The 26,612-nt window shown below is 44.1% G+C and overlaps 2 protein-coding genes across 5 annotated transcripts; both read left to right on the forward strand.

Annotated features, from left to right (window-relative positions):
- Nucleotides 1-1,200: 1,200 nt before the first annotated feature.
- LOC136447261 (twist-related protein) lies at nt 1,201-8,625 on the forward strand. 4 transcript variants are annotated; one of them, XM_066445988.1, is made up of 4 exons: nt 1,201-1,681; nt 2,321-2,437; nt 3,722-3,805; nt 8,418-8,625. In XM_066445988.1, the coding sequence occupies exons 1-4, from the start codon at nt 1,340-1,342 to the stop codon at nt 8,478-8,480; spliced, it is 606 nt and encodes a 201-aa protein (XP_066302085.1). In that variant the 5' UTR covers nt 1,201-1,339; the 3' UTR covers nt 8,481-8,625. The 4 variants fall into 4 exon arrangements, with proteins under 4 accessions (XP_066302085.1, XP_066302087.1, XP_066302086.1 ...); XM_066445990.1 differs by having other exon boundaries at nt 1,201-1,666; nt 8,418-8,591; XM_066445989.1 differs by having other exon boundaries at nt 3,722-3,859; nt 8,418-8,532.
- Nucleotides 8,626-18,527: 9,902 nt separating this feature from the next.
- On the forward strand, nt 18,528-26,610 carry LOC136447098 (uncharacterized). The gene is made up of 10 exons (XM_066445790.1): nt 18,528-18,799; nt 21,198-21,302; nt 21,884-22,074; nt 22,539-22,595; nt 22,808-22,871; nt 23,431-23,475; nt 23,834-24,090; nt 24,345-24,422; nt 24,931-25,018; nt 25,554-26,610. The coding sequence occupies exons 1-10, from the start codon at nt 18,727-18,729 to the stop codon at nt 25,700-25,702; spliced, it is 1,107 nt and encodes a 368-aa protein (XP_066301887.1). The 5' UTR covers nt 18,528-18,726; the 3' UTR covers nt 25,703-26,610.
- Nucleotides 26,611-26,612: the final 2 nt, after the last annotated feature.

Genomic DNA, 26,612 nt, shown 5'->3' on the forward strand with positions numbered 1-26,612 from the left:
GTAATTCTACTCTCCCTGACCCAGTATTGGGTTCCCGCCTTCGCCGCATGATCGTCTGCACTCGGGATTACTTCTGGAGAGGTTTCTCCGCCAAATGCTCCCTAGAGAATTTTGGCGGGAAATAGCCTCAGCGTTGGACGACATCAAACCTCCTCATCCATCAGCGCTCCTGTCTGAGGGAACATTTCTCGCATGTTTGCTTGTTTACGTTCTCGTGCTGAAGGATTGTGATATTGTGTCAAAAATCATGGACGATTTTTGGTCAGTGTCAAGATCAGAGTTGTTTCTATGGATGGTACCTGGCCCCAGTGGGCTGTACTCCGAATTACCTACATTTGTTGTATAAAATAAACCACTTACGTAAACAAACACTTGACAGCCTGATAATGAACTGTGTTTTGGTTTAATACCGTTGTCAAAAGTGTCTTGATCTGAGCAAGGAGGTTTCTGATTGAAACTTCATTGATCTAAAATTGTCGATGTGGTCAACGCTTCACAATACAATCGTTTAGGTTTACATGGGCTGTAAACATCCTTCAAATTATTCTATGGAATGTAAAAATGAATCATTCATAGTGAGAAGTACCCTGCCTAGAATCACTCCCCACCGTATTTAGGATGAACACTCTCGAGACTTTTGGTAGAAGTTATATAAGGGTATCTCCGCCCAAGGCTCTTACCGTCCGACAGGACAAGTATACCAACCTTTTTGTCGGGGGAAAAACTTCTTTCCTGTGATTTTTTTCGCGATAGTGGAGATGTGGTACTTGATGAGGCACTGAGAATGTGTAGTCCCTTCTAAACGAGCTAATTGATATCGGTTCTCATTGATTGATGGGTTGTTTGCTATCGACCCGATTTACACTTGGATCGTAGGTGTGATATCCACTTCGCTGTTCCCACAAAGGCGCGCCCTCCCTCCTCAGTATCCCTGCGATTTTACCGAAGTAGGCGGGACTCCTTTGACCAATCAAATGCCTGTTTCTCACAACAGTGCTGAGTTATGTTGGCATTTCTCCCACACTTTTGGTGACGGTCTTCCCGCCCATGTAGGCGGGTCTTACCGTGACCTTTCGACCAATCAGAGCGCAGCTGGGAGTTGTTTGCAGCAGTTTGACTGACATGTTTGCATACAGGCCGCTAATTTAGGGGACCCCCGCTCACCTTCGAGTTTAGTGTACGCCTCGTGAGCACTTGAAGAACACTCGCACAATCCTCCGCACGCGTAGAAGCTAAAGGCTGTTATAGTGTTGTGTTCCTTCCACCAGTTTTCGCGAAGCCCCATCCAACTTGGATTTTACAAATCGTCGCTGTGCTACAGGATAACGTCAGAATCGCAATGGCAGCCGACGTGGTGACCTACACGACGCTCGAGACCTTCTCGCACGAGGACCTCGTGAAGCCCGATCCCGACGCGTCACCCTTGGCGGACCACAGCTCCTCAGGCCCCGAGGCCGAGGAGGACCCCTCCCGCTCCAAGAGGTACGAGCGCAAGCGGCGGTACTCCAAATCTAGCGCCTCTTCGGACGATGGGTCGACCGGCGGCGGGTCCGTTGGTGGCGGCAAGAGCGGGAAAAATCGCAAGAAGACGTCGAAGGCTGAGAGTTTCGAGGACTTGCAGAACCAAAGGGTGCTTGCCAACGTGCGTGAGCGACAACGAACACAGGTGAATCAGAAAGACGTGAGCTCTCGCTTCCTTAATTTTCTTCTCACCTCTGGTCACTCGAATAACGGCACCCCCGGACTGCGACGAACCCTTCAGATACGACCCACAAATTACTACAGTCAAACTTTTAAAAATCATCCTGAAAATTTTTTTCTAAAGAAATTTTAGGATGTTTTTCCATCCTCCAAAAATTATGTATCTTCGCACGTGTCAACAAAACGTCAAGAAGGGTGCTAATATTCGGGGTGTGCCAGTAGTTCGGTTGAGAAGAGGATTCAGCCACGTAGATTCTATTTTACTTCGTCATCTAGTTCTAACTCTTATGCTTGCTCCCTTATAATAAGCAGCGAAAGACGAGTGCATGTGCATGTATGAGTACAGGCTAGGTACATCAGAACGACCATATGGTGTGTAACCGTAATCTTCAGTGTTATGATACCGCGTTCGTCAATGTCACTACATGTTCTTAATTAGTTTGAACCTTGTATTTCTCTCTTGTTGTCATCGCTCTGACTGTAGCAGTGCCCTGGTGTCTAATGTAACGTTTACTATGACATGCCATTGAAGAGACTGTTGCTGTACTTTAGTGTGTGATGTGATAATCATAATGGAGTGTAGCCGTTAACTCACACATGACGTTTCTCTACTTGACAGTCTTTGAACGAGGCCTTCTCGTCTCTACGAAAGATCATCCCTACTCTACCTTCCGACAAACTCTCCAAAATACAGACGTTGAAGCTGGCGGCTCGGTACATAGACTTCTTGTATCAGGTCAGAAACATCTCCTGTCTACTTCTATTTACTTGTGTCTTAGTTTAAACACCATCATATAGTCTTCGCGTAATAGCTGCAGTTTTGTTGTAGACAAGTGTATGTCGTAGGAAGATCGTCCGTGTCTTGCACAACAGCAAACATAGTCCTGTGTTTGGTTCTCTAAGGTAAGATATATTTGCATGTTGTACTGGTACATCAGTCAGGACTTTGGCGTTGGCTGTCGGTTGTTTTGCCAACTTCTTCCGCACTGCGACTTACGGGAAATCCCTTTAGGGAGTTGGTCTATGGAAACGGCGTTTCAAACTCAAGTGCCAAACGGCATGTTACAGCCCCTGTGATGTTTGAGATGTAAAAGGAACGCTTTTGGCGTGGTAGAAGAGAGGTTAGAGTAGTGATAGCTGTACCAGGCGGGTCAGGGTAGGAGTAGTTTGAAGTTTGAGCGTAGCCTCAGGCTTTCACCACACTGTAGTCCGCGCACCAGTCAGCTGGGGCCGGTGTCGGCGTGTTCACAGGCCCGGCTGATCTCACCGCGGGGTTGGGTTGTTCTGCGGCTTACCCGCGTCATGGAGCGGCCGTGCCGGGTTCCCCGCGACTCGCCCAGCCCTGCCAATGTCAATGTTCCATCTGTTTTTCTGTCAGTCTTTAAGATTTTCAAGAGTCGGACGATAAGTCCGCTCTCTCACGAAGGTAAACGCCGCGTTGACACTAGGGTCCGTGTGTTGAAATGAACCACGCGCCTCACCGCGAACGACATGTGAGAAAGAGGGATAACTTCAAGCAGGGGATGTTTGTCTTTCACACCTTTCTGACAGAAGTTGTTTGCTTTCTGACACGTTTGGTGTCACCTTGTAATACTGATGATCACACCTCATAACGGCGGGAAGTCTAGATACATTCAGAGAAGAGTTCCAAGGGAAAATATCCGATCGTGTACAAATTTTGTTTTTGTTTTCCGATAAGCTGCATCATTAACATCTGGACTGTTTACTTTTCAATTTCCCATTGAAAACTCCTAAGTAGTTAATCCTTTAAGAAATCCTACCGACCTGTAGGATTCTATTGGTACGTTCTACCTTCTTGAGGACAGAAGAAAACTGTCATGTCGATACTTATTTTAAAATACGTGTTTGCCAAAAATCTGTAGATATCATATGTCACAATTCAATGTGACAACGACGGGAGGTATGTCATTCTTCTGTGGTTGCTCACTCTTGTTCGCAAAGGAAGTCGTCAGGTTTCCATGACAACTCTGATGAAAAATGTCGTCTGTTCCTGTCACAGGTCCTCAGATCGGACGACACCGACACCAAGATGGCGTCCTCCTGTTCGTACGTGGCGCACGAGAGACTGAGCTACGCCTTTTCGGTATGGAGAATGGAGGGTGCATGGAGTATGAACGGACATCATCAGTTGTAGCTGGTGAGGGTCTTACACAGATACCATCTGGGGAAAAGCCAAAAAAGATCTTGTGGCAGTCATAGCACAACTACCACAAATCTTCGACGTTCCCATATTTCAAAGCTATCTTGACGTTTGAACATTGAAAAAAAACAGCAACCAAAACATAAAAGCAAACAAAAATCCTCGGTCCTTTTTGGCCAAACTCCCCTTTCATCATCCACCATTAACCCAAACTCATCCCTAACCCATATATCTACCAGTCTACTAAATCACTACATCTAACGGTGCATTGTGTAGCCACAGTTTCAGGGTCCCACCATTTCTTTTGTTTTTTTGCTGGACCTGGAAACTGTTATGTTCTAGTTTTTCGTTCTCCATTGTATGACTGACGGACGCGTTCTTGTGTGAATGGCATTTCTGAATGTGCATGCGTACGAATAAGTTGCTAAGGACGTTTAGAGTTGAATGTTGAAGAAGTTACAGGTAATAGCCGCTGTGTTTTTGTAAGTTTAAAAAAAACAGAGAGTTGATATGTAGTGATACTCGTTATTTGGTTTTTCATAACTGAAAACACGAACTTGTGATACAAAGCCCGGGACCATATTAATTTAATGTGGTATTGCCACACCATGCCCATAAAATAACCTCAATAGCGCCTCTGGCGACCGTCAAATTCACGTCAGTAAATACCAGGTGGCAGCTAGTTAGAGGGACTGAAATGCGCACTTCTTTAAATCAATATAATGTCCTTGTTTAAATCTAAGATCAAAACCGTTTGTTGTTTGGTTCTCATGGCCAGTTGTGCAGCTCTTCATTTTAGTTTATTAACCGAATTTCGCAAATCTAGTCCTGGTGATTTTCAAGGAAAGTTGGGGGTAAATAGGTGGCCTCTATTGCCACAGGCACGCGAGCGCCGAGAAACAAGACAATTACATCAAAGAGCGCCGCCTGCTGACCTCCAACCCCTCCCCTGATGAAACACTTTCACTGCCGAACTGTAGGCACCCTTTTCACTTTCTAGTGCTGCCCCCTCGCGGCGGGACACCTCGCGTTGGCAGTGATCTGACCTTCACGGTCCAGAGATGTCGGTGTAGCTTGCGTGAAGTTTAATATCCTTCCGCTCTTACGAAGTTAGGGTTTCACATTTAAACTAACCTGCATCTGTTTTGGTCTTCGGACTGTTGTAGGTTACCGACAGACGATCGTAGCGGCTGCCAGGCATACGACTATTCGACTAAAATTAAATGTGTTCAGATTGATGTTGTGTATTTTTAATTCGTTGTGGTGATTCTTCCTAAAGCCGGTATAACTCTCGGGCGTACAGCCAAATCGGACCCTCGTACTTTGGCAATCAAGAGGTAGCAAGTTCGTTTGTGGTGGTGGCTCGTCTCTGGAGAGTTATCGTTAAGTCACAACTTCCTGCAAACTTGGTCACACAATCCCCTCGTCATTTCGCTCGGTCTCGTTTCACGTTTGAATTATATGACGTCGGCATCAGGCCAAGTCAAACACGGTAAAAAGAAAAACACCCCGTTGTATCTGGAGCTTTCGCAGAACACTGCTGTCGGGGTTCGCGGTCTTTCAACAACATGACTCCGCGCTCTTGGTGGGCAGGGCACCGAGTCCGCACTCATGGCGGGCGAGGAAACTTTCTATCCAGCTCTTGGCTTTTCATCTCCGTTGGAAAGATTGTTGATGAGGCACGTAGGCAGGCAGCTCGCCCTCCCACAGGTCTCCCAGTCATTTGTCCGCCTGTAGGCAGAACCTAGTCGGCAGGCTTTCCTTTAGCCCCTAATCCGCGGGGAACAGCTTCGACTTAGACGCTTTGATCACTCATTCTGGGAAATGCCGCCGCATTTTACAATATTCGACTATTTAGGGAGGGTGCCTACATCTCAAATTGTTCACTATCACCCCGAAAAAAAATCTAAATTGAGTAAATATCGACTCTTTGGCACGTCAATAAAGTTTGTGACCTGTTATCTAAACTTGTCATATCTAACGCAAGTGAAAGTATTGTTCCTCTCACATTGGGACGGAAACCGCTCAGACAACAGCGACTCAAAAGCCTGTCTCGGAAGAAAAGGGACTTCCCATTCTCCCACCAGAGGATTTTTGGCGGTTCGCTCCCGCACGAGCCATCTCCGCATGATCCTTCTTATCACGACCGTGTGAAACTTCTCCCGAGTGTCAAAATTGCCCCTCATAAATAAGTTATGGTGAGAACAACCCCTATACCGCTCCCGGTCACAAAAAAGTCTGTTCCGGATAGCGCACTACTTCAAAAGTTGGGAATATTCCAGCTATTGTTTTTGTACAGACAAATTAGGGGTGTAGTTGTAATCCCCCGTCTACTAGAGATAATACGTTTTCGCATGTAACCATGTCTGTTGAAGCGCTAGAGGCGCCGATTGTGAAGCTTTCATGATGGACCTGTGTGACCGTAGAAAATGTAAACTATGTACCACAATACGTCTCTCGAGTTCTTTCACTGACTTGTGGGAAGTGGTCTTGCTCTACTTCCCCACTTCTCTTACATCTGAAATCCCTCGACAATATTTTTCCTGAAAGATATAGTACGTAGTTTATCGACTACGCCCATGATTTAGATGAGCCCAGTGCTCAACAATTATGTTTTTACGACATAAAATACTAAGAACATGTTTGACGTGTGCCTGATACCTGGCAGTTGTTTCTTTATCGCTAACAAGCTAGTGTTCTGTTTTGTGTGCGCGTGTGTCTGCATGCCTAAAAGTTGTAATTTTTGATATCCAAGCCGAGAGTTTTCTTACATCCAATTTTTCGGACCAGTTCCCCTGGTGTATAGTTTCTATGGGTTTGGGTCTGATCTCCCTTCACGTGCTCGCCGGGAACATGATGTCATCACCACTCAATATTCCCCCTGGGGTACCTTATTCCCCGCTGGTCTCCCCGAGGGGCTTTACCCCAATCCCTGCTGGGGCTTCCCCCAAGCCAAACAGTCGGCGCCTCAAAGGAGCGCGATGAAAAGTCACATTTTCCCGGCTTCGTTTCAGACCCACCTTGCAAAATTATGTCGTTAATTTTCAAGTGACAAAATCAGGGTAAATTAGTTTGACCTTACCTGCTTCAAACAGGAAGAGTGATAACAAAGTCAAAATTCTCGAGAGGAATGAAATAATCAAATACGTGGGGCTCGGAAAAAATCCACTTTTCCTCTGAAGCCCAAACCTCAACTCCATGTCAGAAGATATCACTCCTTCGACAAGATCAAAGAACACAATTACTACCGGTCGCGCCCTTTCGGCCCAGCGCCATTTACTCCTCATTTCCGACCAGTGTTCTAACCCCTCGCCGACCGACTCGTCCTGATGCCCTCATATCGCTAGAGGCTAGACGCGTTGATTTTCCTTAATTCGAGTTTAAATAGCTCCGCGCTACAGGGGGAGGCAGTAAAAACTCGACTTCAAACGGGAACGCGGCCGCTCGGCTCAGTCCTCCTCCCTTCCCCGACCGGAACCGCAGCGGGGGCCACGACTTCCAGACGCGCTGCCCAAAAATCTAATATCTCATTTTATCTAAGCACAACAATTATTGCACAGCAGTCGGGCATTCTTATAAAGGTCGCCTTTAAAAGTCAACCGACAATTACATTACAAGATAAACATGTTCGTCTCAAATGTCAATAAGAACAAAACCTGAGCAATGCAACCCACCCCTCCCAAAAAGTTGTTCCAAGGAGTTGTTCGAAGCATCGAATTTGCATCTCTTCTTCTAGTAAGTCTCATTTAATGGATGCTCCCCTATAGAAAAGTAAAGCCCACTAGTCCTGAAATCCAATTAGTCTGTCACATTGTGGGTGCTGGACTCTGGCTCATGCAACAGGGAGGAGACCGAGTCTTTGGCACAGCCGAAAAGTCTGATTAAAATCTTAGAAAAATAACTTGAACAAACTTCTTTTTCCAACCGAAAAATGCATGTACACTATCATATAATGGTCTTGTTGGGTATGAGAGCATAGAAAGGTGTCAAATCTCTGCATGAGTTAAATTCAATTAAGAAGATTTATTAATCATTCCTTGATCATTCTATCAAAGATAAATGTACTTTGTTCTACATGTAGTTTGTTTTTGAAAGAAATCCGTTAGAAGTAGACCAATAAGGACAGGAAGAGCGTGCATTTAGCAGGATTATACTGTCGTGTGGCACTCCCAAATCTCGCGAGAGATGTTGGTCTTACCGGCACCTAATTGTAAAATACTTCCGATATCCCTGCATTGGGAGATCTAGTGATAGCGACAGCACAATGACGTAAACGTCCCAATACTGGTTTAAATGAGATTCTGAAAATGCTTATACGATTACTTTATCTTATTTGTGTGAGTGAATGTATGTGTGTCAGCAAATAAGGAGTGCTTGAAGTAGAACGCAACAACTGAATTGCCGCTTGATTTCTCAGTACCTCTAAAAGCCTTTGACTAATTGAAGTTGTTCGCTTTGTGTTGTTTTGAAACACAATTAGCAGGCTGATGCTTGGATTAGAGGAGTTAGTGGTCTGATTAGTAATCTTACCAGCGTCCGCCATTTTGTTTTACAGGTCTCCAGGCAAGAGCTGTACTTCGGGCTAGGAGCGCCATCTGGCGGATCCAACCACTTCTAAGAACTGCAGGGGTTCCGGCTCGCAGACTGCGCCAGCCCGTCATTGTGCCAAAGGATTTCCAGAGCGCTATGGAGACAGCAAAAGACCACAAGACTCGAAAATCCGTCCACGATTTTCCCGCCGAAATGCTGACTCGTCTTGCCACCCAAAGCCCTGTTGTGCTTGGCCGAATTGTGACACTATGTCGTGAAGTCTGCTGACCAACAAGGGACTTTGACGACAAACACGAACATTTTTCCGTGCAGACAATGGCGGATTTTGTCGTCCCAAACGAACGAGACGGAAAACATGTTGGCAAATATCGAAGTGTTGTTTTAGGCAGAAAGGACGTCCCGGGCACACAAGGGGGTGGGCTGAGCCGAGGTATTAGCACACAGAGAAATGTTTTATATCACGCAAGGACAATGTTTTACCACACGGACAGTTTTGTTTTGCGACGCCCTGTCCCTTTTCTCGTCTCGATACGGAATCCGATCCCTCCCCACTAAGAAAACTTTCCCACGCAAACGAGCCAACGTCAAATTCTTAACAAAATTTGCAAACTTGTCCCGAAATTTGCACTCTCAACCCTTTCTATACATCCTACAGAAGTCAAATTTATAAAGCGAGTTTGCACTATTTGTTCGTCGTGATCAGCGGTTGATTTTCACACAGTTTTACACATGCTCATCATTTTTCCTGCTTGTTCGAACCGAAGTCTCGTTAAACTTGAAAATGACAATATTGTATGGAAAGATGACATTGTAAACCTTAAAGGGCAGCCAACACCGGTCTGTTGTTAGACAGTGGTTCGTGCGGGCTCACCGGTTTGTGGACTAAGGGCTCGGTACCAGACCGCTGTCTCCAGCCAGCTTTCTCAGTTATTCTTTGTCGTTTGTCTGAGAAAGAAAACACAACCTCGCTAATAGAAAGTGTGAAAGTTTGGGTTGGGGATTTATTCTTCCTGTGACCTCTCACTCCCCCATGCTAACAAATGATAAGCTGTTCGTTCTCTTCCTACCCACACAAATTGTCAAAGACATGATAAGGGAAAATTTGCCCCTTCTGGGAATATCAACCGCTGACCACGATTTGTAGTACAACTTGTCTTCCAATCTGAAAAAGAATCTATTCCTACCCGTTGTTTGTCTATTTTACAATACGGTACAATGTTTTTAAACGGATTTTCTAAAAATGAATTGTACGAATAGCAGTCCTTTCTGTCTGGGCAACATGATAGTCCCAAATACCAAGGAGGCCGACATAGTCGTTGTTCTGCCGCGTTTTGTACATTGTATTCTTATGATAGAGTTATCTTTGTATTGTTATCTGTGGAGATTATTGTGTATTTTATATTTTTGGTCGTTGAATATATATTTCGAATTTTATCTAAATTCCTTCTTGTCAGCCTTTTCCTTTATGTCTTGTTGTTGTGGGATGTTTTTGTGGAATAGTGTGTGACTGAGAAGCAACAGAAATCTCTTACAGCTGAAACATTCTTATTCGAAACCTACGTTTGTTGTAGCCTGGATGTCAGACCCCCAATCTCAATATCTATCGTGTGGACAGTGGAGGATAGATATTTTAGAGATTTGGGGTCTGGCATCCAGGCATCTTTGTTGCTGAAACATTCTTATTCGAAACGTACGTCTGTTGTTGCTGAGCCTGACGCTAAATCGGAAAGTGAGTGAGTGGGGGTTTGTGAATGATAAAAAGCGAAATCGAGCATTTCCTTTCTGGTCATCTGCCGAATCTGCACTTTGAGAACCTGGCGCTATCTTTAGTTTAAAATTAACGATCCTTTGTCGTGCAGACGAATGCTTTGTGTTCTAACGGGCACGTGGATTGGACATTTGCCATGATAACGTACTCTCCAAGCAGAGGTTGAATGGGCAGATCGTCACCGTTTTATCATATGCCGTCATTTTTTGTCGCTAGCCGGGAATGGGCTAGCGACAAAAAATGACGGCATATGATAAAACGGTGACGATCTGCCCATTCAACCTCTGCTTGGAGAGTAATGATAACGTGCAAGGTGGAAGTCTGTCCCGTCTATGGGGTTGACAAAGGAAGTGGGGGTGGAGACCGGAACAGAAAACATCACAGTAGTCTGTGGAAAAAATTCCCGCTCATACAGTGTAGCAGCCTCTACTAGGCTTCAGACGTGGAAAGACTAGAAATCGGCCAAATAGACAGATAACATACCAGAGGAGTTGGCCAGCTGATAAATACAGTCCTGGCATGTCAAACTGTATTTATCAGTTGGCCAAGTCCTCTGGCTGTCTATTTGGCCGATTTATCCTCTTTCTATATCTAGCCACGTCTGGAGCCTGGTAGAGGCTAGCTATAGCAGTGTAGTGCATACCTGAAATTCGTTTGCATGTTGATGAAAGAAAACCACGCATTTTGGCTTTATAACTCACTCCATATTAATCCCATATATTGTGGGGTTATGTGGCGTAATGGCAGGGTATTTACCCAGAACCCAGAGATCCTGATATGCCACCGATCTTCTGTCCTTGGAAAGGCACTTCACACGGCTTTCCTCACTGCACCCAGGTGTAAACGAAGGTGCCTGTCTTTGGTTGGGAGGCAAAAGGCGGTGGAAGGAGAGGGATGGACTCCACCTATCAATACCGTGCCCCAGACACACTAGCTCCTGATCCTACGGCCTCAAAATGGCTAAAAGACTGCCTTTCACCCTTATATCAAGCCCAACTGGAGAGAAATTGCACGAGACAAATTGTCAGCCACTTAAAAAGCACCAGGGTTTCTTTGGTTTGCTCTTCAGTCTCGACCCTGCAAAATTCTTGGAATGTCGAAGAGGTGAGCCTGTCGTCTTAATCAAGTTAATGGCTCTGAGGTACGGTTTACTTTTGACGTCCTTCTTCTAATTTTCTTCTGCATGTCTTAAAAAAGTTCTGGTCTAATTTTACACTTTCAATTTCTTATCAAGCCTTTCACTGATTGAGGACCTATTAAAGTGACCCTTAGTGTTATTTGTATCCATCAAGAAATGCAATGCAACGATAGGGCCGTGTTTTCTATCAGCACGACTGGCTGGAAATCAAACCGACAAGACTTCATTTAGTAATTTGTCAGGACGGTAACCTTTGGCGCGCAGACGGCCTGAGTGGAGGGAGTTGAAACTCCTCAGGATTTTGACACTCGCTGAGCGGAATGTTTAGAACACGCGTGCGAAGTCCTCAGGGAAAGGCCCGGTCAAAGCCAGGTTATTAAATGCCTCCTACGCTTCTCACTGAGGCGTTTCAGGTGGATTGAGAACTGTACGTACCCATCCATTCGGTCATTCGTTCGTTTGTTATTTCACCAATCGACATTTCATCGTCACACACAATCCCGACAAGCCTTGCGAGAAGATACGTTTCCATGGCGACGGCACGGCACTCCCATCTCTGTCAACAAAGAAAACGTCACGGCTGGAGAGAATGGTTATTGTTACGATTTCATAGTTGTCAGTTGTTAGAAAAGCGCCTGTTGCTTTATTTACAGTCCCCCTGCCCAAACATTCCATTTTGGTATTTGGTTACAAAACTTTCACATTCTTTCGACGCAATCAATGTCGATTTTTTTTTTTTCATTTCTTTCGTGTACTCAATTCTGATAACGTCTGATACGCTTCAGAACTTTTGTAACCTATAGCAAATTAAAGATAACAAGCATACTTGTTTTATTGTTTAGTACCGGGCAGGGTAAATGTAGCTGTCGGCACCACATCGCACTTCACCCGGTTGAAATCTCCCAGCTGTACCCGGTACCCACCCTTTCCGTACCCGCTCTTCCGTGACTGTACAAACACAGGCAGAAATCTCTCAATTACCAACGGGAAAATTTCACCACGACTAGCTGTGCTCTCCAAGCAGAGGTTCGGCTCTGGCTGTATTCTAGGCGTTTTTGTTGGACTTTCCCGTTTTCTTTATGTCGCAGATCCCGATAAAAGCGCCTCAGATCACGTCAAAAACCAGTCAGTGCCGAACCTCTGCTTGGAGAGTAGGCTAGCTGGGCGTGTAAACTACTTTGAGTTAATGTCGTGATGACTTAGTTAAACTTGAAGTGTGACATTGTGCATGTGCATGTCATGAACGCGAACGTGAGAAGAATGCGATGAAACTTTCCAGTCAATCAACTTTAAGTTTAATGAGTCTGACCAGATATAGACTCGTACGTCTTTATGTAAAAACGATGTAATTTCTGCTTATTTTGGCCTTAAAAAATAATGTAATTAATTTGATTGATTAGTGTGTTCTTATCACTGTGCATCAACGAGCCAAAATACACTGACAAGAAGAAATTTGATCTCCAGACGACACTACAGGGGTGTTTATCGTTATTTTTCTGTGAGCACGTTTCCCTGTGGAGATATATCCACAAGTTGTTTCTACAACCTTTACAGACAGCAACAGCATGTATCATTTTCCTAACGTCTGTGCTATTTGTATCAGGGTACTGTGGTAACATTTCCTTGGGGCATGTTGGCCCTGGAGCCGTGCAGCTTGCCTGTGAAGGCCCTGGCAACAGTCTGGCACCCAGGCTAACTACTTGTCTTCAGCACTGAAACAGACACTGCAACATACACGATTCATATACCGAAACAGATTTCAACAGCCATTCTGTGTGATCAGCACTAGATCTGTGTTGACGGGTCGCGGTCGCCATTTAGCTGATGCTGACAACAACGCGGTGACGTAAACCAGCCCTGGTGTCGTCTGCACCAGGTGGGTAAGGGATGAGTCAGTCACGTCTGAGCGTGATGAGCAACGTTTCTCAGAACCCACGAGAAAACTAGTCCATGGGATAAGGATTTACACGTATTTTTAGAACTCTTAGGAACGGTAGTTACAGTTGCATGCAAAATAATTCAACCCCCCTTGAACGGTAGTTATCCTGTCCGCCAATCAAACAACAACCGGGCCAACTAAACGACCGACATCGTTCTGCTAGGCTGTTATTCACTGATGAAGATCTACAAGCAACAAACTAACAAGTCTAACAAACGTCAGTGAAAATATCGTTCAACAGTACCATGGTCCTCCCTGGTCAGTTCAGAGTAGTTAACGGTTCTCCCCTTATCACAGACCCATCAGCAGACCCTTGTGCCCCGGGGCGGTTCTTTAATCATGACCTGCCACATCAAACCGGTGTGTCAGGCGGGACACTGCCCAGCTGTCCTCCCCTGGTCCCGGGGGAAGTGTCCCCCACGGGTGACCGTGTTGGTCGATCCCCGGGGGCAAGCGCCCATCAGTCTCGGGCGGGAGAACACTTTGTAGCCGCCGCCCGCTTGTACAGCGCGCCCGGTGGAGACGCTGGTCCTCCGACAGGTTGTCGGAAATACCGATATATCAGGGGTTGTGGTGATAAGTAATAGATAGCTGATGGGAGTGGCCAAGATATCTGGATATAACAGCAGTCCCGCCCACCGAGGGGTTTCTAGTCTCCCCGAGGGCGAAGCCCGAGTGGAGACTAGAAACCCCAAGGTGGCGGGACTGCTGTTATATCCAGATATCGAGGCCAATACCATCAGCTATCTAATTTAGCCCATGGCATACTTCCCCGAAGCTTCCCTAGTTCAGCAGCTCTACTAAATGTTACTTTATTTTGTCCTGAAAGTCCAGAAATCTCTCTTTTTGCTGGACATGCTGACAAACAAGTATAAATAGCTGCAAGGCTAGCACAGACAAGGTCTGTAAAACAAATGGGGAGAGTCCCAAATCCCCGGGCAATTAGAAATCAGAGCAGGGATTGGTCAGAATAGGTCACATGGTTGTATCACCCACAGTTTTTCTATATCACCCACAGTTTTTCTATATCACCCACAGATATCACTCACACTTTTCTGATACCCCACACTATGTGGATATAACCACAGAAAATCGGGGCTTCCCATTGGCTGAGGGGAAGTAGCCATGGGCTAAGGGTGGGTGAATGGAAAATTGGGCGATAGAGTTACGGAACGTGTGAGGGGGTGCTTTCGGGGTGACGTCTTGACGGACACGAGTATCTATGGACCTTCCAAGAAGTGTTAAACCTAGGTAGACCAATGAGATTTTTAACGTCCTTGCTCAGAAACAGACTGTTCACAGAAGACCACGCCCCCTACAAGGCTGAGATGATCCGCAAATACTACATAGAATTAGGATTACAGTGGCTTGCTTACTTGCTTGCTGGATTACAATGGCGACAATTGTAAGACCAGTACACACAGTCCTATCATCTATAAACGTGTCCCATCTATTCATGATACACGGCATTGGTGATCAGTTTGCCGGAGAATTATGTACTTAGTGGTTAGCTATGATCCGGGTTTCACTGAATGATCAAGAGAAAGTGGCGACTATGTACCAAAGCAAAACAACTTTCCCCTGTCACAGTGTCAGACGGCAATGTCAGCAGGTTTTGAACGAACGCAGATATTCCGGACGAGTATATCAGTAACGGGCTCACTTTCCTAGGGACATGGCATAACTTCAATACGAATATAATCGATTTTTTAAAAAAGATTTCAGGTGTCTTTTGACCTTTTGGGCAGTGGCTGCTTGGATATATATGCACATATATGTATATATGAATAAATGGCTTGCCATATTCATATTCATAAGTAATATGCATGTTGTACGTCCCTGAATATGATATGATATGATATGCTTTATTTTTTTCTATATGATACGATATGCTTTATTTCCTTCAATTATAAAAGTTATGTATAATAAGTATATAAATCCGTGGAGCAATTCACTTGAAAGTTCATCTGTGTTGGTAGAAGTCATTCAGAATCAATGTTGAACTGTGCTTGCCAACACATGGACTTTTTTTCGACTGATCAATGTTCGTCTTTGTCAAGGCAGGAATGAGCAATCCATCGAAATACCTCATGGATATCTTTGTCCATCCTTCAACCAAAGGAAATAGCACGATGCTTTTGAATTCTACGGCGCCAAACTGACATGTGATAGTTCTGGCTAAGACCATCACGTGGGTTCCCGTTCTGTTTCATGTCATGTGAAAGTGTTGAGACTCACGACGCTTCAGATGTTAAGTACAGCATCAGAACGGAAAACAAGAATTCTATCCGTATTTTCCTAGATTTGGTTTCGATGCGGTTTCTCCAGAAATAACAGGTGACTTAAGATAAGAAAACACACCTGGAGTAATAAGTGAACCGTCTTAGGAAATGAAGACTTACGATGTTGTACTTTTAAGTTAAAACTACTGAGACACCTGCACACAGAGGGTGGGTGGGTGCACAAAAAATTATTTCAATTGTCAGCCGACCATTCACGTATTCAATAAATGGCGAGGAGATGTTGGGCACTACGTAGCCTATGAATGCAAATTCATTATTGTAATTGTTTATGACTAAAATTTCCTAGTCAGAAATTAACAACATATCACTGTATTTCGTATCTACACGTATTGAACACATTGGTAACGTAAACCTCTTTAAATGTCATCTCGTTACTAAAAACGTGGACCACTGTAATAGTATATACACGTTTTATTGATATTTTAGACACTCACTCTTAAAACCTCTCAGTCTTTTTGAGGTATACGTAATACAATAGGAGATCACAGGAGACGCGACAAAGGGTGCTTTCCAAGTGCTATATTCCACAGCGCTCCCCATGGACCGTAGTCTCCAAGCAGAGGTTTCGGCATCCTCGTCCACCAGGACCTTTCCGCTCTACGTTACATCGCTCGCGGAAAAGGCCTTTCCGCGAGCGATGTAACGTAGAGCGGAAAGGTCCTGGTGGACGAGGATGAGGTTTCGGTCGCGATTTCTTTCCTTTCTCTCCCTCTATAAGACCATCGAGAAGCCAGCAGTTCTCACGCCAGCCTGGTGACACCATGGATGAAACTCGCGGCTTGCCGATTCTGCGGTATTTGAACTTGGCCGTGGATTATGTACTTAGCACAAAGCCATGCTAGGGTTTCACCCGATATGTTGCCGCGGATTAAGAAATGTCAAAGACTTGGGCTGACAACTTACAGACAGGCCACTTGGCGGGTCAGCGACCGCGGCTTTGAACTTGTAATATTTTTTTCTGTCCAGCAAAGCTGTGGTCACATTTCAAGTACACGTTAGAACCGACTACATAAATTCAAGGACTAGATATATCGCACAATAGGTCGCAATGACGGATCATTAGAACTGTGGAAAATCTCTAGTCTCCAAGCAGATCTATCGGTGGCAATGCCAGTATCCAAAGGGCAAAAGCAGTATGATTGGTCACCACTGCCCTTTGGATACTGCCATTGCCATCGTGATAGATCTGCTTGGAGATTAGAAAATCCGTCTAGACAGCTTTGCCGCTGCAAGGAAAATGGGCCAGAAATAGCTATCCATATCAAACGTACTATCACCAGCGTGAAGCCAAAACTATGAATGAGTTTATAACTATGTCTTGTTAATAAAAAAATACAAACAAGAGTTCCTCGACCTCATATCTCCATGAACTATTCTGTTTATGCAAATGACTTACACATTTACATGATATATGCTTGGTCATAAACACCTTTATCTAACTGAGACATGATGCAATATTGTCAGTCCTATTATTTTCCACTTGGATGAATTCTGGCACTTTTGCATTGATTATGCAAATTAGGAATTCATTCGCATAATTGGTATCTGCCGATGCTGCACTTGCCATAAACTGCATATGTTACATGCATTTGAGTCTCATAATGGAAAACACTGCAAATAAGGATTTTCCTCATTAGTTATGCAAATTAAGTATCGATTAGCATAATTTGCACATCATTGTGTACATCTCTGTCTAAGCTACCTGCACACTAAATATCATGGAAATCCGTCGTCCCTTTGTTCAGTCATTCTCCTTACAAGATTTTCACAATAACGCCACTGCAGTTCCAGAGCAAGCTGGTAGTAACTTACGCACACACAAGCACAATAAATTAACGGCACGCGGAACGAAACTTCATTGTTTGAAAATTGTCCAAACGTACGCACTCAGGATCCTTTCCCCTCTATTGTAGCGGAAACAAAGTCTTGTCTCTTTCAACCAGGAAATGTTCCAAAGTTGAGGACAAATATTTGTTTCTCTTCTGGGCAGTTAGCCTGTGATACTAGTTGTAGTCGCCACCATAATCACAGTGATCCTACATAAAACCGACGGTCACGCGCTCAAGAGTAGCTGCACAATGGATCAGTTCGCAAATACATCGCCAGAGGACGTCGCTGAGAGGTGCAGCGTCGAACTACCAACGTTTCTTCTTTTACTCACTGAGTGACTCACTGTTCATTCGAGTCAGCATGTTTATCACAAAGTTTTGAATGTTTAAATAGTGTTGCTCGGTTACTATATTTTCTTGGCTCGCAATACATTTTGCTGCTATAAAATTATACCCCCTGTTTGAATACTTAACGTTAACTCCCCCTCTCTTCCCTCATTCTCTCTCTTCTCTCTCCTCTCCCCCCCCCCCCTCTCTCTCTCTCCTCCCTCTCCCCCTCTCTCTCTCTCTCTCTCTCTCTCTCTCTCTCTCTCTCTCTCTCTCTCTCTCTCTCTCTCTCTCTCTCCCCTCTCTCTCTCGTGTTGGTAATAAGTCAGTGATTGAAGCTGCCTTACCTACTTTAACCAATAGTTGGCGCCATTTCTCTTCATGTGTTCCTCATACAGGCCATGGCTCAACTAATTCAATAACCTCAAGAAGACCTTCAACTTCACTTTCCGGCTCATACTCACTCAAGTACCACACTTCAAGAAATATATCGTAACATTTCTACAAACTATTGTCCAATCTACAGCTACTGTAATCTGTAATCATTTGCATTAAAAATCTTTGTTTGTTATAATATATTTTGTTGCTCGAAATTATGAGGATTCATTCTAGACATTTTCACCCGCTCTAGTGCTTAAGCATAACAAAGAGGATCACCCGTTTCATGACATAGACAGTGCGCTTCAAGCGCCTACACCTATTAGTATTACCTTTTTATAAGTTTTTATGTTACATATTAATGTTGATGAGAACCACAAAGGTGCAGCTGTACCGCCCTGTGCTGTGTGATCCTGTGTGCCATGTTAGACGACACCTCCTGTGAGTCAGTGTAAGTGTAACGCCGAGTAACTCCTGTGAGAAAAGCGTTCTCCAGTTCTTGGATTCCCGCCAACTCCAAAGCTGAGGAAAGTGCGAGCCTCAGACTACTTCCTTTGTGTCTACTCGCGGCAGTTCACCGGCAGTTCACGACTGTACTTCTGCATCAAGACTGTAAGACGTACGTTTCATCATGTCTACCGACTGGTTGACCATGGCGGTTGCTTTAATGGCGGTTCTAGCGACCTCGGGGGCCTTGGATCTACGTAAGTAACAAGGCTAAACGCAGACGACAGTAGGGTCGTTACGCTTGACCTTACGGCCAACTTGACCGCTAAACGTTTGTGTTGTCTTCGATATAACGTTGAAATTTGGTCACCATGTCGTTTGGCACTTCTATATCTTACTGTGAACGTCTGCATTTAATTTTGCCAGGTTCAACGTGAAGAATTTCGGTAGTGGTTAAAGAAATAGTAGCTGCGCCGGTTCGTTGCTAGCGTTGTTTTGACTAAGAGCCGAGGCACCGCTGTGCACATGTGAGACTGTTGAGGGAGGATGTACATCCGGTAACGGCCTTAGGCACGGCGAGTTTGCCTGGTTTCCCTACAATCACACCAGATGATCTCTGTCCTTTTTCCCTTCACAACTTCTTTGTCACTTTAAGGGTGGCAGACATCAAACGTTAACCTACTCCTTCGATGTTAAAACTTGTCGAACATGAAGACATGACAGTTAAAGAGAAAATGTTTATCTCAAATTTCTCTCAGGGAAGGTGGGAGCCATCTTGGTTAGTTTGTACGGTCGTATCGGAGCCGACGTAACCTAACCATGGTACAATATCCAACCTAAGCAGCTCTCTGACCCAGCAAAAATGCGACTTATTATTAATTGAAAAGTAAACCTCCAAGTCTCTCATTACGCAATGCTGGCCATCTGCAGCTGCCGTATGGCCAGTCTGGTCACCACCTGTCGGTGGGCGGTAGTGACTCTACCTAAACCCTGCATGTTGACTAGGCAAAAGGCGTTGTCCTTTATGTTGTGCAATCTTTTTCGTGTGTCAGCTAGGCTATGATAGCCGACCATCGTGAGAAGGACGTGCGACAACCATTTCTGCCACAAGACAGATGAATTTTGCACGACACAACCACGACTGTCCCTAGATTGTCCTCAATTTGCGGTCGTAAACCTGTCTTGTAACGCTCGTGACAGGCAGTCGTAATGAACCGATACCGATGTTACCACCGGTGTGGCTCGGACGTGTTGACTTTACGTGGAAACATGCCTGACAGTCCCAGATGGCACCGACAATTCTTACCATCATGCTTGGCCAAGCTAAGCAAACAACATATGTACAGTACATACGGTGTTTTTCAATGAAGCAATAAGCCATCATAATATTGGATCTAAATCTTCAGTCCATCTAACTTAAAGAAAGCTATCCACACTTTGTTCGCAAGTTAAGTTAAAAGTTCATTTCCAGTATATCTTTTGTTATAACCATGTTTTTAAGTCTATATGTATTTGTATTCTGAACATTAGCCTTCATAAAGGCTGATAAGTTTCTTGATAAACACAATAATTACGATTAATTCAAGAAGTGAGGGTGTGTGAATGTGTGTATGTGAAGCAAAATAGAAGAGTATATTTTGAGACCGTATTTTGAGACCATATTTTGACACTATTGGAAAATAGTACGGATCACTGATGGTTTTGTAGCTTCTTCCAACAAACGGTAAATGTTGAATGTGTTGAATCAGATAACAGCCAGTTGGCAGAATAACAAAATTAGAGTATAAATAGTTGGTTTACAGAACTGTACGGGAAGTATCTGAGCGAACATATGTTCAATCTGACCGAATTTGGACATAGCGCGACTTCGAAGAGTTTGGCATGGGATGAGAAATTGTTTGCTTGGTTCCTCTTGCGTTCGTCCGGTTCTTCTGGCTCTGTAGAGTACCGGAAAACTTGTGTTGCAGATTTCAATCTGATGTCAAGTAGCCAGCACTTACTTAGGGGAAGTTGGTTTACAATTCTATCTTTCAAGCTCTTCCAGCCTATGCATGAATGATAAGGCCATTTTGATTTGATTATATGGATGACATCCGCGCACGCATCAATTTTCGTCCGTTTCAAAAATGAAAAATAAAAACGTTTTCGGCCATACTGTAAATCGTACAAAGCGGCTACAAACTGAGAAAATATATGCTGTAGATTGAAAAAAAATGTATCTCGGAAAACGGATATTTATATCGTAGAATGTCAAAGTCAATTCCAAAATCAAAGAAAAAGATGTGAAAGAACAAAAATAAAGAATCTATTATTCAGTATACCATACTCTGTGTGTTTGATCATTTGCTATTCCTTCCTGACCACATAAATTTCATGATGAAGGCAACTTTTTTTCCAAACTCTTTTATTTTTATTCGCACACTTGCATCAGCTTTGGGGTACCCATAGGATGTCATCCATATAATCAAATCAACATGTACATGGCCTTAAGTTAGAATTTTGAATGCATAAGCTATAGGGAACACTCATAACATAGAGTGTTGAGACCCGATGAATCTCTTTCCACCCCAAATGTGATTATCATTTTGTTGAACATTATTCATGAAAGCGCTGCAAAGAAAACAACGTATCTATTCCTCCTGTTATTTCAACTAGGGGTCCCTGTGGTCGACATAGAGACGTTTGACGTCAGAAGTCTCGTGTACCGCGAGAACGAGAACTGGATGCTTGACGTCACAGTGTCATGGGAACAACCCGATGGTGATGCTCTATATTCTCAGACTCTTATTCATCGACGTCTTTTCTTCCACTATGGTTTGATGCGCACAAAAAGTAACCTTAGTTTGACTTATATGCCACATCCTAACATATGTCCACTTTATCCCTTTAAAATCAAGAAATCGAAGATCTCTTACATTCGTGAAATATTAAGAACTTTTTGTGAATTTCTTATGCTATTCATTATTGTGAAATTGCTCATTCTGTCTGCATTTTCTTGCCATCAGGCGGGGAAAGCTTTGATCAAGCCAGCCTTCCAATACTCCCAGTCTCCGGTTACACCATCTTCCACCTCACATTCTGTCGCTCTACAATATCTTAAAAAAGACTGACATATCCATTTTTATTTTATTGAAATTTCAGCACAGCAATACACAGGTCACCCAGGCAGCGTTACTGATGTCGGGTGCCATATGATATACATGTAGGACACGTATAGAATAACTGAAATACAGACTGAAAGCAAGCAATGCAATACAAGTTAACGTAGATTAAACTTTGCTCCACCACGGTCTTGTTATTTCTATTTTTTCGATGACCTAGTCAACTCCAAACTGTTCCAGGAGTTGACCCCGAGGGCTACATGGTGCTGCTGAAGGACCCGTATGCTGACGTCAGCGCGGACCCGCAAGGCATGCCGGATGATGACTTCCTCGACGACTGGGACTTTGACTTCGACATGTTCGGGCCTCCAGCCGACGCGGCAGTGACGACAGCGCGACAACGCCTGGAGGACCGTGGATTCGTCTTCGTCGTAAGATAAATCCCAAATCAATGATAAACAATAGTTTATCATATTGATGTCGTTGCCAACTTTATTACAAGACATTAGCAATGGCTACTAGTGAATGTAGTTGTAGAATCAACCTAATAAATAACATTGGTCAGATGCAAGAATATTAAATTCTTCTTATGTTTATTGTGGGGGAGACGTTTCAGCGGAAGACTTTTGTGTTGGTACCCTAGCGGTGTAGGCGTGTGACAAATGACTTATAATATCCTCTGACAAGGAGGGTAAATTCTATCATCAGTCAGCGGGGGCGAATGACCGTGATGAGATATTATGCTATCCTTCATACCACAAACATCTGTAACCCAACCTTACAGCAGTGTCAGCGTCAAATGTTAACAATTTTGATGTAGCAAGTAATTAATGAAGGGAAGCTACGTGTGCCATTTGTCCTATGTATAGAATGTCTGTGAAATATCGTATTACAGGGGACGGAATCTTACTCGGTCGGGGACCTGGAGTTTACACACGACTACGAGATTGAGGTAGGTAAAAAGCATTACCATTAGCAGTAGTTGATATTTTGATTTCTTTCTGATGTAGCAGTCTGCACATGTGTGCTATTATGCGATACTAAGTAAAATGTCACGAAAATGATTGTTTGGATTGTGATTATATAGTTGTTGTAGTGGGAATAAGAGATATGTAAGACAATACTAGTGTGGTAATACAGTGTCTTCTTTTATCCTCCCGCCAGGTCGTAGTGTTGAACCACACGGACAGCGCGGGGCGAGGTGCCGTCCACCGGTTCCTTACTCCAGGTCAGTACGGTAACTGGGCACCCACTTAATGACAAATAAACTGTTATCCATCTCATAGAATTGACTCACCGGGATTTTCAACATGATCACTCGTTCTTCTTCAGCTATCTGACCCAAACGCCGTGGACACGTGCTATTTACGCAGGTGTGATGTCAGCAATGGGTCAACGGTTGTCGGAAGTCGATATCGCCCCCCGTCTCAGTTGAGAGAAGGTTGGCGTGCCCTGATATGGATGGCCTCCTTTACTCGTGAAGTAGTCGTGTTCAGGAGCTTTTGATACTGGTTGGCCCCTTTGATACTGCCTTGCCACCGATAGATCTGCTTGGAGATTACTTTAAGCATCGAAGACGGGCTTGCGCATCATTGTGCTCGGACGAATCCACTCTTTGAAATTGCTACGTCATGCTAACGTCCAATACTCACGTCGATCTAGCTTCTACTTTATCCTAGTTTAGTGTCTACCTAGAAAGGACATTGCTGTTTCTTAAGAGAACTACATGAGATAGAAGATGCCTCATTGCGTGAAGTTTATCATGTTTTATGTGTTCTTTACTACAGACTGCTACTCGCGTACCCACGACTTGAACTTCTGTCGCCAGCAAGGTAACGATTTCCTTTCCTTTCTTTGTTCCTGGCATTTCTTGCTTTAAGTTTATACATCATATCATCAAGCCGTGGGTGGAAATTGCAATTTGATAATGAAAATATGGGGTCGTGTGGCATAACGGCATGGTGTTCGGCCCAGAACCCAGTGGTCCAGGGTTCGAGTCCACTGACGCCACCGCTGTTGTGTCCTTGGGAAAGGCACGTTTCGCGACCTTCCTCACTCAACCCAGGTGTAAAAACGGGTATATTGTTCTGTGTTCGTGGCACTGTTAAAATAAGTTGAGTCCTTTTCTGTCCAAAAACCGATTTTAGAAAATAATGAAAATTTAATGCCCCCCTCCCCCTTTTCCCACAGAGGTTGTGTTTGCCAGCAAACCGGCCAACATGACCCTCGTCAACGTGAGTGTGACGTGTGTGGAGGTGGAGGCTGACCACAAGTCAGACGAGGAAAGCGGGCAGAGCAAGAAAAACAAAACTGTCGCCATGGCAACCGCGTGGATTTCCTGGGTCCGCCCTGTTCAGCAAGGGGGTGACATCATCTTATACGTCATCCGCCTGGAGCATGACGGGAAGAATGTGCAAGAAGGTGTATTTGACACTTCGGTGGACGAGGTGAGATGTATACTAGTTTAATATATTGAGTAATATTGTGAACAAACTTGGGTGGGTGGGGGCTAAAGTTTCGGTGCAATTCCTCCAAATATATTGTCATCGGTCGTGTTATACGTTGTCGTCCACTTTATGTTGGAATGTATTTTATTCTTTGAAAGTACTAGTGTCAAGTGCAATTTCTCCTATCCACTTTTACCCCTACGATGTATGACTCAAACAAAAACAAATGTTTCTCCCAACATTCTCCTTCCCAGGATCCGAACAGAAATCCGCTCGTTCCCATACTGTACGTCATTGACCAAGTGAGGCTGAACAAGACCTACACATTAAAGGTAGGGAACGTGGTATTAGCTAACGGGGTGTTATGATATCTTCTAAGGTCACAGTCTGCTGCTTTTCTTTCACAGAATTCAAAACGTATCGTTGCATCGCGATTTCCATTATATTTGCTTGACCATAGCAACTAGGGTCGGCCCAAGCTCGAACATGTAAGGAATTGCATTCGTCATTTCGGATGGTGACGTAAAGCCGTCGATCCCGTGTATGAGGGAGCTTCTGGCGTTAGTCTCAAGCATCAAACCTCTCCACGTAAAATAGCCCAACACACTTATCGAGAAGAGAAGGGGTGACCCGGTGTGCCATAGTCATGATTCGTCCTCAGTCCGGAGTTCGACCGCTTTACCTTTACCTTCAAGTGTGATATTTTTCGCTGAAACTTGCAAATGGCTCAAATGTTGCCCAGAGTGTTTATTCGTCTAAACCGCTGTTTGGAATGCGAAATGTAAGTTTAGTTCACAATGCCATCAAAAGTGTATTGTTCCTAACCATATAACTTCATAGGTGACGCCTTACGTGAACAAGACGGGTGATTTCAGCCCGTACGGAATGTTGGCACAGCTCACCTTTAACACCAACAACCTTTCAGCAGGTGAGGCTTACATGCAAGGGAAAGTTAAAGTAGGTCTTTGTCAACCTGAAATATGTTTAAAAATTCGTATTGTCCTAGAACTAAGCTGGTGTGTTACGCCGAAAGGCGCGCGGCTATACAGATGAGAGCATTTGGCACCAGGATCGATATGCCCCGAGGAAACCTGTCCTCTGCCTCCCTGAGGATGACCCTTAAATCAATGCAGGCAGGCAAAATCACCGGGGTGGGCTTAATTAGTTAGCCAGGCGGGGAAAGAAACTTACAGTGCCGAGGACTTCTTCTTCTCTTCTTCTTCTTGGATCCGAGGACTTGATCCAGCCTGTAGCCTTGGGTGAAACTGGTGACCAAGCCAGGCCTTTGAAGGAAGGGATAGAATAGATCATGTGGCTCGGTAGTGACGCAAAACATAAGGGGATAAGGCCCCAAACAGAGTCAAATCAAAGCAAAACATTTCAACGTGTTCACTTCAATTAGTTAACAATAGACTTTGAAAACAACACAATGTTAAACAACTACGTGTTTTCCTCTGGCTCAGAACGCTGTTTCCCAGCGGCCGGGGTGCAGGGTTCCGCTAGCGCTGTCTCCGGAGCACCTGTCTCCACACCTGGGACCGTCTCAACATTCTGTTGTCTCTTCATCGTCCTCGGTCTGCTGTTGGACCTCAAAATTGCCTACTTGTTTTAGATAACGTATTTGTGTGAAAATATGTTTCTTTTCTCGTAAGGCCTAGGAAATTTAATGTTACTTTTCCGGTTACGGTCCGGAAAAAATCGGGATTCTCTTTTTTTGTTTTAGATTTCGGTCGAAATGATCCAATGAATACAGTGCAACAATATAAAACTGAAATGCACCAAGACACTGGTATTTTCAATATCATGCTTCTTTTGTACAGTCATATATCGTACAATTTTCAATGAAACAGAAATGAGGAGAATATATTGGAAAACATTTCTACAATGTATTCCTTACTCCGAAATAAGATCGAAAATTTCATGTCCCTCGCCAGCGGTCGATCGAAATAAAAAAAAGGGCTTTGGTTGGCAGTTTTTTTCGTGACTCGGCAGAGTAACTGGAAACATAATATTTTGTTGTTGAGAATTTGCTAGGCCTAAGCATCAAGTTGTTGTCTGTACTGTCTTGTGTCCTTGCATGAAGAAATAAAGTCTTAGCGATCGCGTGTCTACGTCAACCCAAGGAGACATAGATGTAGTACTTTAGGAAATGTCAATGCATCTTGGTCAAGGAGCTAAGTAGCTTAAACTAATACCCGTTATATTTGAGGGATTGAACATGATTGTGATATCTGGTCATGTTTTATTTTAGAACTTGAATATGAATGTGGTATCTGGTATTGTTTTATTTGAGGGAAAAATAGGAATGTGAAATCTGGTCATGTTATTTGTGTTTGAACACGTTGATGTAAAGAATTGGACTTTTTTTCGTGTCGAACCCAGCGAGTTGTTATTTTATGACCGATGTCTCTATTGGGATATGTATTGGTAGGCGTGGCCGAGTCAAACACAATATGTCGTGTTAAAACGCATGCCGTTGTGCAGAAATAAACATATAGACTCAGTAAAAGATAAAAACAACA

The sequence above is a fragment of the Branchiostoma lanceolatum genome, chromosome 13, assembly GCF_035083965.1.
Source record: "Branchiostoma lanceolatum isolate klBraLanc5 chromosome 13, klBraLanc5.hap2, whole genome shotgun sequence".
NCBI classification, from domain to species: Eukaryota; Metazoa; Chordata; class Leptocardii; order Amphioxiformes; family Branchiostomatidae; genus Branchiostoma; species Branchiostoma lanceolatum.

Bases quoted from the DNA above. Each gene is read 5' to 3' on its own strand.
- LOC136447098 (XM_066445790.1), top strand. From the start codon at position 18,727: ATGTCTACCGACTGGTTGACCATGGCGGTTGCTTTAATGGCGGTTCTA. The intron at 24,091-24,344 runs GTGAGATGTATA...TCTCCTTCCCAG, and splicing joins TTGACACTTCGGTGGACGAG to GATCCGAACAGAAATCCGCT. The intron at 24,423-24,930 runs GTAGGGAACGTG...ATAACTTCATAG, and splicing joins ACAAGACCTACACATTAAAG to GTGACGCCTTACGTGAACAA.
- LOC136447261 (XM_066445988.1), top strand. From the start codon at position 1,340: ATGGCAGCCGACGTGGTGACCTACACGACGCTCGAGACCTTCTCGCAC. The intron at 1,682-2,320 runs GTGAGCTCTCGC...TCTACTTGACAG, and splicing joins CACAGGTGAATCAGAAAGAC to TCTTTGAACGAGGCCTTCTC. The intron at 3,806-8,417 runs GTATGGAGAATG...TTTGTTTTACAG, and splicing joins GACTGAGCTACGCCTTTTCG to GTCTCCAGGCAAGAGCTGTA.